Here is a 14,641-nt window from a genome sequence, read left to right on the forward strand (position 1 = left end):
TCTAATTTTATTTTCAACTTTTTCGTAACACCTGAGTGTGGCTTTGGAGTTCCCAGTGACGTAGTTGTAGAAGATAAGAAGAAGCCATCTAGAAAACTATGTTGTACTCCAATCCGATATAAGAAGCCACTCGTTCAAGGATAAGTTCAAGCCAATAGAAAAGACCGAACCCAAACTTAATCACAAGTCCATACAGAGTCAAAACAACCTCTTTTGCAATGGTCTTTATTTTAATAGTATTGGAAATTTGAAAATCAGTTTATCTAAATACAGTGTAATTATAAATACGTGCGTTTAACTGACGAGCGTGTTGTGGTGTGTAGCCTTATTATGTCATTACTCATTTGTTCGTTCTTGTATGTTTGTACAATTTTTCAAGTTTGAACTGTGAACTCTTTTAATTTTTGACTTTTTTGCTCTGCCTAATGTAAATAATTATTTATTATATAAATATATTAATATTAAAAAATGAATAATGTTAAAAAAGTGAAAAGTGGTGCCGAAAATATTAAAGTAAAACGTGCAGCAGAACTCAAAATGATTGGAAATGATCCAAAACAAAAAAAATTGTATTTTAAAGACCAAAAGTTGTCAGTTGAATCTTCTTACTACAACTACAACGCCAGTAAAGGTAAGTAATAATGAATAATACATAGTACGGTATAATTGTACTTTACCGGGCACCCAAAATTTTGGATATTTTCTTTTGCCAACTTAGTGTTTTTTAACGCTGAAAACGATGGTGTAAACGAAAATTAGCGCAAACAATTAGCTTGGAATAGAAATTATCAATAAAACTAAAAATGTACAAAAAATAATACTGATGAATTTGGGTTCGAACGCGGAACATTTACATTCAAAAGTGTAGTCGCGGCCACTGTGCTATAACTTAATAGATCAGCGGTTCTTAACCTGTGGTCCGCGGCCCTCTAGGGGTTCGCGATACTCATTTCGGGGGTCTGCGACAGCCCTAACACATAAAATACTTCGATACGTGACATGAGTGCATTATTATAATATTGTTTGGTTATTATTGTTATTAATTTCTTTTTCATATATTTTTTATTATAAAATAAATAGATCTTATCTTCATTCGATATTCAAAAAATTGTATCTTAAGTATAACATCAATCATTACATTAAGTTAATAAAAATTAAATTTTAAGAATACTAAAAAAAAAAAATTAAAACTAAAATAATTAAATTTAAATTAACTGAAAAATTAAATGTAATAAAAATAATTATAAATATGTATGTTTTATTATGTCTACTAATATTATTTATTATATAAAATAACTATTATAATTTTGTGTAAAAACATGAAAAAACATGAACATTTTGTGAAAAAAAAAACGTATTCAAAAAAATAAATTGGTAAGGGAGTCCGCAATTTCTAAAAATCTTTCATCAGGGGTCCGTGATCTACAAAAGATTGAGAACCACTATAATAGATGTTAAAAATGTATTTAATCATATTCGAAAAAAACACTACGTTTTAACTATTAAGTAGGTAATAACTATTAATTTAAATTATTTTATTTTATTTCCATTACACCTGGAAGTAAAAAATGATGTCAATCAAGAATGTTTTGAACATTTTAATTCATATTCTAATTTCAAATTAAATAGTAATGCAAATGTGACTCAGAAATTAGATTTTATAAAAAAAACATCCAATCCAACCTACCCAGACAAAAAACAAATTTTGATTTTAATAAAATTTAATATAGAACTGTCTCCGGAAAAAGGATACATAGAAGTTGGTTATCTATTTTAGTGGAGGATAATAATTTTAAGGCAATGTGTTGTCCAATTTGTATAGCATTTGGTTCTGGATTAAGTAATTATTCAAATAGTGATGGTTGTACAAATTTAAAATTTATGTACTCGGCTATTGAACGACATGAAAAATCTACTCTACGTATGAATGCAGTTGAAGGATATTTCCTTGCTTCAAAAGAAATATCCATGGAGTATCTTGTTTATAAAAACATGATGGCAATAAAAAAAAAAAAAAAAGTGGAAAACAATGTTCATGTACTCAAAGTCAAAGTAATTTTTGAAATCATAAAGTTTCTTGGTCGTCAAAACTTATCATATAGAAGATCTGCTTCCAATGAAACATTATCCAATTTTGATGATATCACACTGAATAAGTGTAATTTTTTAGAGATCATCCAATTTACAGCCAAAACAGATGAAGTATTGCATGAACCTTTGCGATGAGCTATTAAAAACAGTAAGATTAGAAAACAAAATTTAGAAAATGGAAATAAAATGCATTCAAAAGGAAGGGGCTCATTGGTTACATTATTATCTAAATTAACTGTTGATAAAGTAATATTGGGAATAATGAGGTCAATGAGAAATAAAATTAAAAACGAAATAGACGAACAAAAATTTAGTATTCAAATGGATAGTACTCAAGATATTGATGCAATGGATCAAGCTTCAATTTGTGTTCGTTATATTTTTAATGGTGATATAAAAGAACGACTTTTTGTAATAGTCCAAGTGAAAAGTTCTAAAGGTAAAGAGTTATATGAATTACTTAAAGATTGTTTTACAGAACATGGACTTATATTTAGTAATGTCACCGGTGAGTTATTTGATGGAGCAAATAATATGAGTGGTGAATTTTCGAGTTTACAGACATATATAAAATCTCAAAATGAGAAAAGTGTTTATATAGTCATATTTTAAATTTATGTATAGTTGATATATTCAAAAATATTGATTCAAAAACCTTTTTTAGACTTTTAAACCGTTTGGCAACATTTTTTAGCAGTTCTTATAAAATAATGAATATTTTGAAAAGAAAAAAATACTAAAAATAGCAATATTGGAACAGATAAACTAAGAAAATTACATAAAGTGGCTGAAACCAATACAAGATGATGGTCAAGGCACAAGGCATTAGAGTGTATATTTAAAGGGGAAAATTGTTTATTTCCTACAGTTATAAGTGTGTTATTTTATATTTCAAAAGATTATTCATTTGACTATTATACTACATCTGAAGCCAATTCTTTATTAAAAAATATGTGTGAATTTAAAAATATACTTACCGCTCATATATTTTTAGAAATTTTCAAATATGTAAGACCCACTTCTGATTATTTACTGACAAAACAATTGGATTTTATTTCAGTTTGGAGAATGGTGGAGAATACCACGAAAGATAATAAACAAATTGCATTTAAAAATATTATAGAAGCAAAACAGTTTGCTGTTGATATGAATGACAATCTATCCAACTTAGAAATACCAAAAAATGTATTTATAGAAGATAAATTTCAAGAAAGCCGACGAGTAAAAAAGAAAAGGAAACAGTTTGATGAGAATACTAAAAATGAATCATTTACACAACCAATTGTTAAATTTAGAGTTCAAACATTTCAACAAATAATTGATCAATTAAACATGAGTTTTAAAGAAAGATTTTCAGCTAATAAAGAATTAATTGCCGTTGCACAATTTCTATTTTTTATCAAACTACATGTCTACTTTCAATAAAAATTTACATGAATCTGAATTTAATGTATATGAATATAAAAAAAAAAAATGTTTTCTTTTATATTTATTATAGACCAATTCAAGTATAAAAATGGATGACGAAATGAATAAGCAAAAAATTAAAAAAAATTTAAAAAGAAAAACTAAAAAAATGAAATCCGGAAATGTATTTTTTTTTTTAAAAATTTGTAACAAAAATTAATTGTTGAACTAATTCATATTTTTATTTTTATATTTAGGTTGTATCATATAAAGAAAAACTTAATGCTATTGAAAAATCTAAAAAATATAATAATTTACCAACGGAATTAAGTGACAGTATCGTAATAAGAGAAGCAGAAAAAAATTACACTTTAAAATGTCCATCACCAGCTGGTCAAGACTATTGGGTGGTTGAGCATTTCAAGGCTGATAAAATTGCTAATGTTCCGTCTCAGGAAAGGTGATATTAAATATGAAATCTTAAATAATTGTGTATTAACCATTTTCAATTTTTTAGGTGGAAACAAGCTGAATGTATAATCAAAAGGACTCTGTCAGACCAGAAAAGCAACGACATAAATATTAACAACCAACTGCAAACAACAATCGAACTAATTTTGGATTGGTTTATGGCTGACCCGAAAAAGAAAATGACCAATAAAAATTTAAGTTGAATTTGAATTGAAAAATTATATATTGAAATAATAAAAATATAAGTTTATACTTGAATATTACGTTTAAATTTTTTTTAAAAAAGTGATATTTTTTAATATTATACTGATGAAAAAAAAAAAATCTCGATTGAGAACTTAAAAAAATGATAAATAAATGCTATAAAAGTAAATAATTTATCATGTAATAATAAATAAATATATAACCATCTTTTTTGATGTTGACTACTTTATTAAATTTTAAATTATAATAATATACAATTATGGGTTGATAACATGCAGTAAATTATACAATATATATAATACAAATCAGTAATGTTTATAACAGATAATAACATAATTTAAATAAAATTTCATACATCGAATACTTATTTTAATATTTTAATTATTGTTCTATTGATATAGATCGTACAATATTAGATTTGACAATGGTACATACTGAAACTGTTGAATTTCGCTTATTAAAGACATACATTCTAAATCTGAGTCATAACCATAATTTTGTATAAATTGATATGTAAAAGCATTTGATTGACAGCTAGCTGGAAGATTTGATATGGATTCTTTTAATGTTGAATAGAACAAATTATAACAATTTTGATAGTAATTAATTTTTTTCTGTTTTTCTATAATATTTGATTCTATACAAATTTGAATTTGTTTTAAACAACAAAGATCAATAATATTTAATGCTAAAATATTATTATTCAATTTTAATGTGATTGAAGAGTATTTTGCATTTATTGAATAACATAAATTGTCATTTAATTGAACTAAAGACTTGTGCCGTGCTTGTACATTTTTTAAAATCAAATTAAAATTAGACTCGTGCATTAAATCATTCCAATTTGTAAAATTCAGAGTTAAAAAATGTCAGTTTGATTCTAATAATACAGCAATTGAAATTTCTTTTCCAATTAAATATCCAACTGAAACATACTTTTTATTATAAATTTCAAATTTTGATTTAGCAACTATTGGAACTGGAACTAGTGAAGACATGTTTGATTAAACACACTAAAAAAAAAAATTCCAAATATTACAAAAACGTAACGGAACTCTTCTGATTCTAGTAGATGTACGTCGTTTTATTGTATGACTTTTTTCTAAAATATGTTTAATTAATTTTAAAATTTTAATACAGTTAACACAGTCTTACTCCTTTGATGTTGAACACAACTAATTTGAATGAAACAATTTTTTTTATTTATATACCAACAAAAATAAAAGTGAACATTGTGTTCTAATGGTTTAAGACGTTTTATTTAAACACTTACCTACATTAATAATTCTATCCTTACCTATTAAATTATCATTTAAACCTAACATATTTATCTTTGAAAGTGACGCCTTATACTTTTCTCTTTTTTTTTTTTGTCGCGTTTTTGCCAACGATCGTACTCGTGTTTTTCGTACTCGTGTTATTCGTGCTCGTATTATTCTTTAATATTCTTTAATGGCCTACCGGCCATTACCACCTTACAATCAGCGTTGGTGTTTGTTCTTTTTTTTTATTATACTTGTGCGTCGTGTCACCAGCTGGTCCACGACAAAATGTTCAAATAGGTAATTGGGTAAATGTAGATATAAATAAACATTATTAAAAGCCATCTCAACATATTAGATAGCAGACTTGGGTAGTAAGTACGTAATCGGAGTAAGTGCGAATCCAGATATTACAGATTATAAATTCAGTTTATGAAAGAATGTAGAAATGGTGCTTACGCACTTTCCCCTTGTAAAATGTATGACGGGGAAAGTGCGACAATCGTCTGCGAGTAAGTGAGACATGTTATGTCGCACTTACCCATGTATTATTTAAATGTTCACTATAAAATTTAATTTATGTTTTGAATATTTTTTAAGGTAAAATGGTGAGATTTTATGTGAGAAAAACCAAAAAGGGTGACGCATATTCAAAAGAAAAATTGTTACTAGCTAAAAAGGCTTACTGATTACTTACAAAATATTTTCAATTTTAATAAGTACTTAATTATTATGTTGTTTTATTGTTATGTTGATTGATTTAAAGTTAATTAGTATTAAGTAACATAAAGTCTGAAAAATTATCTGGTGGTTACCTATAATTATTATGAATGTATATAACTTGAAAAAGTAACTCATAAGTTTTTTATTTTGTTCTATACTTATTACTTACCTATTTATATTGTGTTATTGTTATGTTGATTAATAAATATGAAGTTAAATAGTATAACACTATACATGAAGTCTGAATAATTAATTTGATCATAATTAAGGTTATTATATAATATATAATTAATGATATAATTAACACATACATTTAAAAAAAATTAAATGTTCTGTCATTTTTTAACTGTTCAGAATTTTTCTCCTCTAAAAACACTGAATTGTAGGTAATTAAATGCAGTTTTACGCACTTCCCCCATGATAAAATTAAAGCATTTTTACTATTTTTCAGACACAGATTCGCACTTACCCCAGGAGACGGGGTAAGTGCGACATTTAAAAATGTTTGAAACAAATATTTTAAAAAAATTCGAAAACTGTTGAAAATTAAATTTTAACCTCAAATTTATAATCCTTACAACATTCTTAATAAAATGAAATCATGATAATATTCTTTTATTAAAAATAAAATGCGAAATAAGTTATCAATTATATAAGTTTTCAATTTCGCGTCGCAGTTACCCCAACTGACCTTATTTCGAATACCTTTTTAAATACCACTTTTTTTGAAAGTATTCAATAAAGTATTTTGAATACTTATAACGAGTATTCTGAATACTGTATTTCGAATACCGTTAAATCATCTCTTATTAAGTGATTTTATTACCTACTTCTCCGTTGTATCTTGTGTAAGCTAATATCAGGTATTTATTATTGTTGTAAACCATAAACTATAACAGTTATGTAATATAAAAATACAATACAATAACATATATTTAGTCTGCAATTTCAAATATTTCTGTTGAGTGGACATTTATTATTTTTATAGTATGAAAACTAGAAATATTTTAAAATTATTCGGAATACTTTTAAATTATTCTAAATAATGTATTTGGAATACAATTTGTATAATGTATTTGAATAAATATTTGGAATACTATTTTTTGTAAATATTCGAGTATTTATTTTAAATACTTAAAAAAGTATTTTACCCAAGTCTGTTAGATAGTTATTGCTGTTTTGATTTTTTTTTTTCAAATATATTTGGTATGTATAATAATTTATTTACTGAAATGGTCGAAGCAAAAAAAAAAAGTGTAAAATACGTAAGTAGTATGTTCTAATTTTGAAAATTTAATTCAAAACTCATATTATTATATTATTATTGTGTTATAGTGATTTGACATAACAGCCTAACATGATGGTGGTGAATAAATTACGCGCATGCGCAGAACGCATAAGGTGCATTCCTGTGTTTAGACGCTCCTCTGTACCCGTCCCTGAACCCGGCTTTAAGTATTTAATTTGTGACCATTATTTGGTTATCAAATCTGTTATCAGTTATTTCAAAACGACATTAGTTAATATCGTTACATCCGTGTTCTTAACGTTTTTACGCATTCCTTTCGTCGGGGATATGACGTCACCTTCGTCAGTCAGTTCGCGCTAATTTCTCACCGCGTTCTGATCGTGGGTAGAAGCGCACCGTTCTAACCAAGTAAACCGTATGTGCAAGCCAACCTTAGCCGTGCGTGATGGAGGACTTGAGCGATGAATTGGTGAAGTGGCTGCTGCCGCACGAAGGCTACCTGTACAAGTACAAATGCACGGAAGAAGCGCAACCGTTGCGCACGCTGTGGCATTGCACGGAATCCGGGTGCAAGGGGCAAGTGGTTGCGGTATCGGTGCGCTCTAAGCGTTGGAGCCGACATCGTAAATTGATATTTGTTCCGGGGGACCCCAATTGCCTATCGATGACGGTCATCAAGTGGCATCGGCACAACCATAAGGCCAACGTTTCGGCGGTGCATGCAAAACGACGGCCGCGTACCGCAGGTGAGCATTGTTTTTTCCCGATGGCGGTTCAGCACAGGTACATGTCTGTCGTGGTATCTCCACCTAATGAAATTTGTTTTTTTTTTCTGGACACTTATGACGTCATCAAAACTATTATGTTTCATTTAATGAACAGACGTTATGTAAGCCGTAAATCGGTGTCATCATTATTTGGACATTTTTTTTTTGGATTATGTTTTTCTTTTTATAATTATTTCCCCTGTTAGCTTTTTATCATTTTATATAACTCATTGACCAAAATTCTCTTGGATGATTAAATTGATTGCATGGTGAACATTGAAAAACCGGTTTGGCATTGATAAATGTAAAGGTTTGTAGATATTGGTAGCATTAATAGTGATATAACGAAGAGTTTAGTTTGAATTTTTCTTGAGTACCATTCATGAACATACTCTAAATTAAAGTTAGTAGTAGAGAGATTAGATATTCATCATATTTGAAATCTTAGAAGTTGCTGTGAACATACAAATACGAATTCATATGTATTTTTAATGCTATATTTCTACTTCTTAAACAATTACACTCTAATTTTCTTTCTTATTCCATTTAAGTAAAAGAAAAGAAAATTTGTTGTAACTAGCTTAATTTAAATGTCTTGATTTAAATATTTATTAATTCGGTTGTAGGAATATCTAATACTGTTGAGGAAACAGGTTTAAAGCCAATTGATCCTAACTATTCAAATTTTGAAAAAAGAGATTTAGAAATGAAAACCATTAGCGATGCAAACAATTCCAATGATGTTAATGAACATATTCAAAAGACTTGGAATACTGAAAATTGTTAGTAATATTTATTTAATATTATAATTCTGTTTATTTTAATTCCTATTGGCCATTTTTGCCGAGGGTAATTAAATTAAAAATATATATATGTACATAATACTGTTGATATATTTTATTATTTTGTTTAACACAAAGCAGAATAGTTAATTACAAAATTTATACCTACGTCATAAATCTGTATGGAATTTTACTGAAGTTATATTTAAGTGTTTCTTTTAGTGTTATGCTTATAAATTATAATTAACATTTTTGTTAAAAAAATGAAATTAATAGTGCTTGTGTTCAAATACAAGACCGTATCTGGAGGAGATTCAGAGTGTTTGGACCCCTCAAAATTTCTTCAATATTTTACGAATGTTCAAAATACTTTATTTTTAATACCAACATAAGTATTTTTAGTCAAAAATTACTCAAGCTCCAATTAATCATTGACTGCTTATAATTTTATATCATATCATATGAAAATATGATTTAGTTTTAATAAAAGAAGATTAAATCTTTTTCTGTATATTTTTAACCAAATATCAAAAGTTAAAATCTAAATTCAATAAAATTATAATATACATGTTTTGGACCCCTCTGGAAAAAAATGTCTATATACAGCCTTATTCAAACATAATATAAGTTAATATATTTCACACAATTCACTAGTATAATTCACTGGTTCAAAATGTTAAAATATCAAGTTAAATTATTATTAATTAGTGATATGGTTTTATTTATTATATCTGATATTATGTCTTTTGAATTAAAAAAAGTATATAATTCTTGAATTAAATGTTTATTTTTTCAGGTGAAGAAGAAATACCTCATGTTTTTAAAAAAATTAAATTAAAGCCAACTGATCCTAACATTTCAAATTCTGAAAAAAGAGATTTAGAAATGAAAACCATTAGTGTTGCAAAGAATTCCAGTGATATTAATGAACATATTCAAAGGGTTTTAAATACTGAAAATAGTAAGTAATGTTCATTTATTATTATTATGTTGATATTTCTTATTATTATAATTATTAATTCAATATTTCTATTGTCAACTACAAAAATGAGCATAAAGCAACTATAGTTTTTTTAAATATTAGTTACCCACCTACCCCCTACCACATTTTAAAAGGTATAACAGCTGCTATAATTAGTAGTAAGAATGGGTGCTATTATTTCCAAGGTTTCTTTTAGTAATTTTAGAATATAATTTTTTTTAAATTTAAATTGTTAAAATTGTTAACAGTTTTAATACATTTTAATACAAATTTGAATAAGAAATTTCAATTCTTTTTTCTTTTTTTTTTATGTCTTACATAATTTATTTTTGTAAATATAGTTGCAACTATAAAAAGAATTATGATTATCATAGAAATCAATAACTTTAAGGAAGATTTTAAAGTATATTTATATATATTATTATTATTATTATTAGTATTATTATTTATATATATTATTAGGCTTAGGGACTTCTAGCATTTGCATACTTTTGTTAATTATTGTTAAAAATAGCAGAGTGCGAAATAAATAAATTTCTCCGTGCCATGATATCAGATCAAAAATTTGAGTGTGCATATTTGATAGATTTTGACAATTTTTTTAATTTTAAAATTAAAAACTATAAATACATTTATGGTATAACTATATAAGTTATAACAATATCTTCATATTTAAACCGATTGAAAAAAATATACACTACCAGTAATATGCTATCTGCAAATTATCACTTATAATTTTTGTGTAGGTATAAATAATCCTATAAACCTGTATTTACTGTTTATAGGGGTTTAATAGGCCCTAAACCAATAGGAGATGTTTGATAATAGATATTATTTTATTACTATTGTTATGTTTATATTATATTTAATTATTGTTCTGTGTTCATTATATTATAAATTCTAATAAAATAAATATTTAATTTAACCACTTATTTGTTATACTTAATTCTTTTTGGCATATTCTAGCGCATTATTTTTAGGTGCATATTTTAGAGCAGCAATTCTTGACCTGTGGTTTGCGGCCCTCTGGGGTCCGCGATATTCATTTCAGGGGTCTGCGACAGCCCTAACACATAAAATTCTTCAATACGTGACATGAGTGCATTATTACACTATTGTTGGATCATTATTATTATTAATTTCTTTTTCATATATTTTTATTATACAATATATAGATAGATAGATAGATAATAGATTGTACAATTTATAGATCTTATCTTCATACAATGTTCAAAAACTTGTGTCTTAAGTATAACATCAATATCATCACATTAAGTTATTAAAAACTAAATTTTTAGAAAAACTAAAATAATTAAATTTCAATTAACTTAAAAATTAAAAGTAATAAAAATAATTATAAATATATATGTTATGTTATGCCTACTAATATAATTTATTATATAAAATCATTATTATAATTTTGGTTTTAATAACATGAGATGTTTTGTAAAAATAAAAAAAAATTGGTTAGGGGGTCCGCAATTTCCAAAAATCTTTTATCAAGGGTTCGTGATCTACAAAAGGTTAAGAACCGCTGTTTTTGAGTATATTTAGCAATTTTTTAGTGCATATTTGTGTACGTTTAAGAGTTTAGTCACTAAGCCTAACAATTATAATTATTTTAGCTTATAAAATTAGTTCATAATTATTTTTACTATTTATTAAATCTCTGATTTTATGAAAAATATTATAGAATAGTTTATTTGGTAACAGAGATATACAATATTTTTTTTCTTCAGATAATCAACAAAAGACAGAACCTGTAAAACTGATTCGATGTTCAAAATGCCATGAATTCATTGTTAAAAACAATGACCGTCAGCATATGGAGACTATTGCACATAAAATATCCATGCGTTATTTTAAACAGAAAAATATACAAATCAATAGAAAAAAAAAAATTGATTGTATTATAAGTTGTCGAATTCTTTCTCCAAGGCATGATTTAATAGATGACTTCTTTAGTTCGATTGAATCAAATATATTGGATTTGGTTGATTCAGTCATTAAATTGGGAACATATAAATTTATCAATGTTGACATTTTCATGTATGTAATTTATGATGATATATATGCAGAAACAAAATTGCACAGCTTAGGCAATGTCAAGAAATATATGGTAAAAGATGAGGTAATCTAAATAGTATAATATAATAAATATTTATTAGCCTATAGTTATAATTTAATTTTACTCTTTAGACCAGAGGTTCCCAAAGTTGTCTATTTCCCCCTTGGGTTGATTCTAACCTAACTGGGAAGGGGGTCAATTTATCATAAACGCAGTAAATAAAATTTGGAGTAATTCGTTGAATTCCAGGTTATTTGCTTGCACGGTTATGTAAAGAAAATTATGAGAACTTACATTGATTACTTCAAACTGAAGTACGGTGGCTGTCGAAAGGCTTATGTTTGACAAGATTTGTTTCACTTTTTGATAGTGTTTCAGAAGCTTTAGATGCTTAAGATCCTATATTAAAAGAAAATATGATTTAAAGAAAGAAAATATGGCTTATTTAACAGATTTTTTTGCTTAAATGGATGAAATTAACTTGCAACTAGGTACCAGGTGATAATATGAATTTAATAAAAACAAAGTCAATCATTGCATATTTTTATGTCAGAATTGACGAAATGAGTAAACCATTGGATAACGCGTATTTTCTCAATTTTATAATTTCTCTCATACAAACTGCGAAAATGACAAAATTTTGGCTATGTTTAAAATTAAAATATCCTTCACATGAACTTATATTTTAACGATGCAAATATTACAGTGAATTATCGATCCATACGGCGACATAGAAGAATCAGATGTCGTAGTACAAGATGAATTGATAGGAATAAGTACTAATGAAGAATTTGAGGTGAAATAAAGAAATGTATATCAGCAGTTTTGGCTTCAAAAAGATCTACCAATTACTTAACTTGCATTATGGAATATCGCAAGGAAGTTTTTGATTGCTTTTCCGTCATCATACCTCGTAGAAAAAGGTTTTAACAAGGTTGCCAATCTTCTAATAAAAAAGAGAAAATGATTGGAAATAACTGATAAAGAAGATTTAAGGTTAAACTTAAATGATTTGAAGCTAAACATTGGAAGTTGAATATCAAAGCATCAAATTCACCCTTCCCATTAAAATTATAATTTTTTTTTTATGTTTTTAGATCTAATTTTTATTTTTAAAAATATTAATAAGTATTGTCACTATTAAAAAAAATAAAGATTTATCAAAACAAACTTAACAGGTTTTTTAAATCAAAATTGTTTTCTCACAGCAAACCCTATTGAACTGAGTAGCTCTGTGTAAACAATGTAAACTGTTGAAAACACAACGATGAGTTATAACAAAAATTTAATACCAGGGGTTCTATGTTAAATAGAAAAAATTAGCAAGTGGTATACAAAGAAAAATAGTTTGGGAATCTCTGCTTTAAACAATCTACACTTCTATGAAGTATAATTGAATTATGAAATGTTATTTTAAAATGCAGTTAATATGAAATTATTAATCGTTTTTAAACAAAATTAAATTTCTAATTAATTCAATAATATTTTATAAAACTAATTTAATCATATGAAAACTGGTAATTAACAGGTAATGTTTAAAAAAATTTATTGAATCAGCCAAACATTGGACTGATCAATTTATGATAAATCAGTTGCATATTATTATACATTATTCTGAAGAAAAAAACCTCTTAAAAAATGTACAAAAATTTTATAAAAATTTATCTGGTTGTTTGAATTTATTTGGGCCAAGGGTACTCCTTATTAATAACATACATTATCCCTTAAATTACATTATTCATAAGAAATAAAATATTTAAACTGCATTGTTATAAATATTTTTATTTTTTATTTTTTCAGAATTTATCAAGCAATACTATTTTATTAAATTGGTTCCAGATAATATGCAATAAATTCAAGACTCAGAACAAAAATTATTTAAAACAACAAAAATCGAAATACTTATCTCAAGTATTATTTTTAGATATAAATTTCAATGAAGTAATATATATTATAGACTGAAAAACATTTTCATGTACTGATTTAATTATTATATACATTTTTTTTTTAAAGATTTTAAATTTTTTATGTCCAGAGAGTTATTAAGTAATGATAATTGTATCCTGTTGTATGTTTCAAGAGCTTTCATTGAAGTAATGTTAATATTAAATTGTATTAAAAAAAATAATTGCAAACCATTTATTTTATATTTTTGTATTATATTAACTGAGTTCCGCAGTTTGTGAAACGATTGTTGTAATGACCAATAAAGAAAAATAAAAATTGATATTATTTTTTTTTTATCATTACCAACCCCGAATAATGAAAAATAATGAAAAATTGAAAAATTTATAAAAATTGAAAAATTATAAAAAAAATGACAAAACTTAAAATTTATGAAAAATTGTAAAAATTATGAAAATTATTAAAAATTGATAAATTTATGAAAAATTGAAAAATTTATGAAAAAAATGACAAAACTTAAAATTTATGAAAAATTGTAAAAATAATGAAAATTATTAAAAATTGCAAAATTATGAAAAAAATGACAAAACATAAAATTTATAAAAAATTGTAAAATTTATGAAAATTATTAAAAATTGATAAATTTATGAAAAATTGAAAAATTTAAAAAAAAAATGAAAAAACTTAAAATTTATGAAAAATTGTAAAATTTATGAAAATTATTAAAAAT

At 25.6% G+C, this 14,641-nt stretch overlaps 2 protein-coding genes across 2 annotated transcripts; both read left to right on the forward strand.

Annotated features, from left to right (window-relative positions):
* The first annotated feature begins 486 nt into the window (after window positions 1-486).
* On the forward strand, window positions 487-4,172 carry LOC112683492. Its single transcript, XM_025554542.1, has 3 exons — window positions 487-631; window positions 3,756-3,958; window positions 4,016-4,172. The coding sequence occupies exons 1-3, from the start codon at window positions 548-550 to the stop codon at window positions 4,170-4,172; spliced, it is 444 nt and encodes a 147-aa protein (XP_025410327.1). The 5' UTR covers window positions 487-547.
* A 3,400-nt stretch (window positions 4,173-7,572) lies between these two features.
* Window positions 7,573-13,953, forward strand: LOC112683480 (the record flags this gene model as incomplete). Its single annotated transcript, XM_025554533.1, has 5 exons — window positions 7,573-8,153; window positions 8,801-8,956; window positions 9,753-9,917; window positions 11,678-12,069; window positions 13,807-13,953. Coding segments are annotated over exons 1-5 (1,161 nt in total), but the record flags the coding sequence as incomplete, so codon positions are not given.
* Window positions 13,954-14,641: the final 688 nt, after the last annotated feature.

Source organism: Sipha flava, unplaced genomic scaffold (assembly GCF_003268045.1).
Source record: "Sipha flava isolate LNK unplaced genomic scaffold, YSA_version1 227_pilon_pilon, whole genome shotgun sequence".
NCBI classification, from domain to species: domain Eukaryota; kingdom Metazoa; phylum Arthropoda; class Insecta; order Hemiptera; family Aphididae; genus Sipha; species Sipha flava.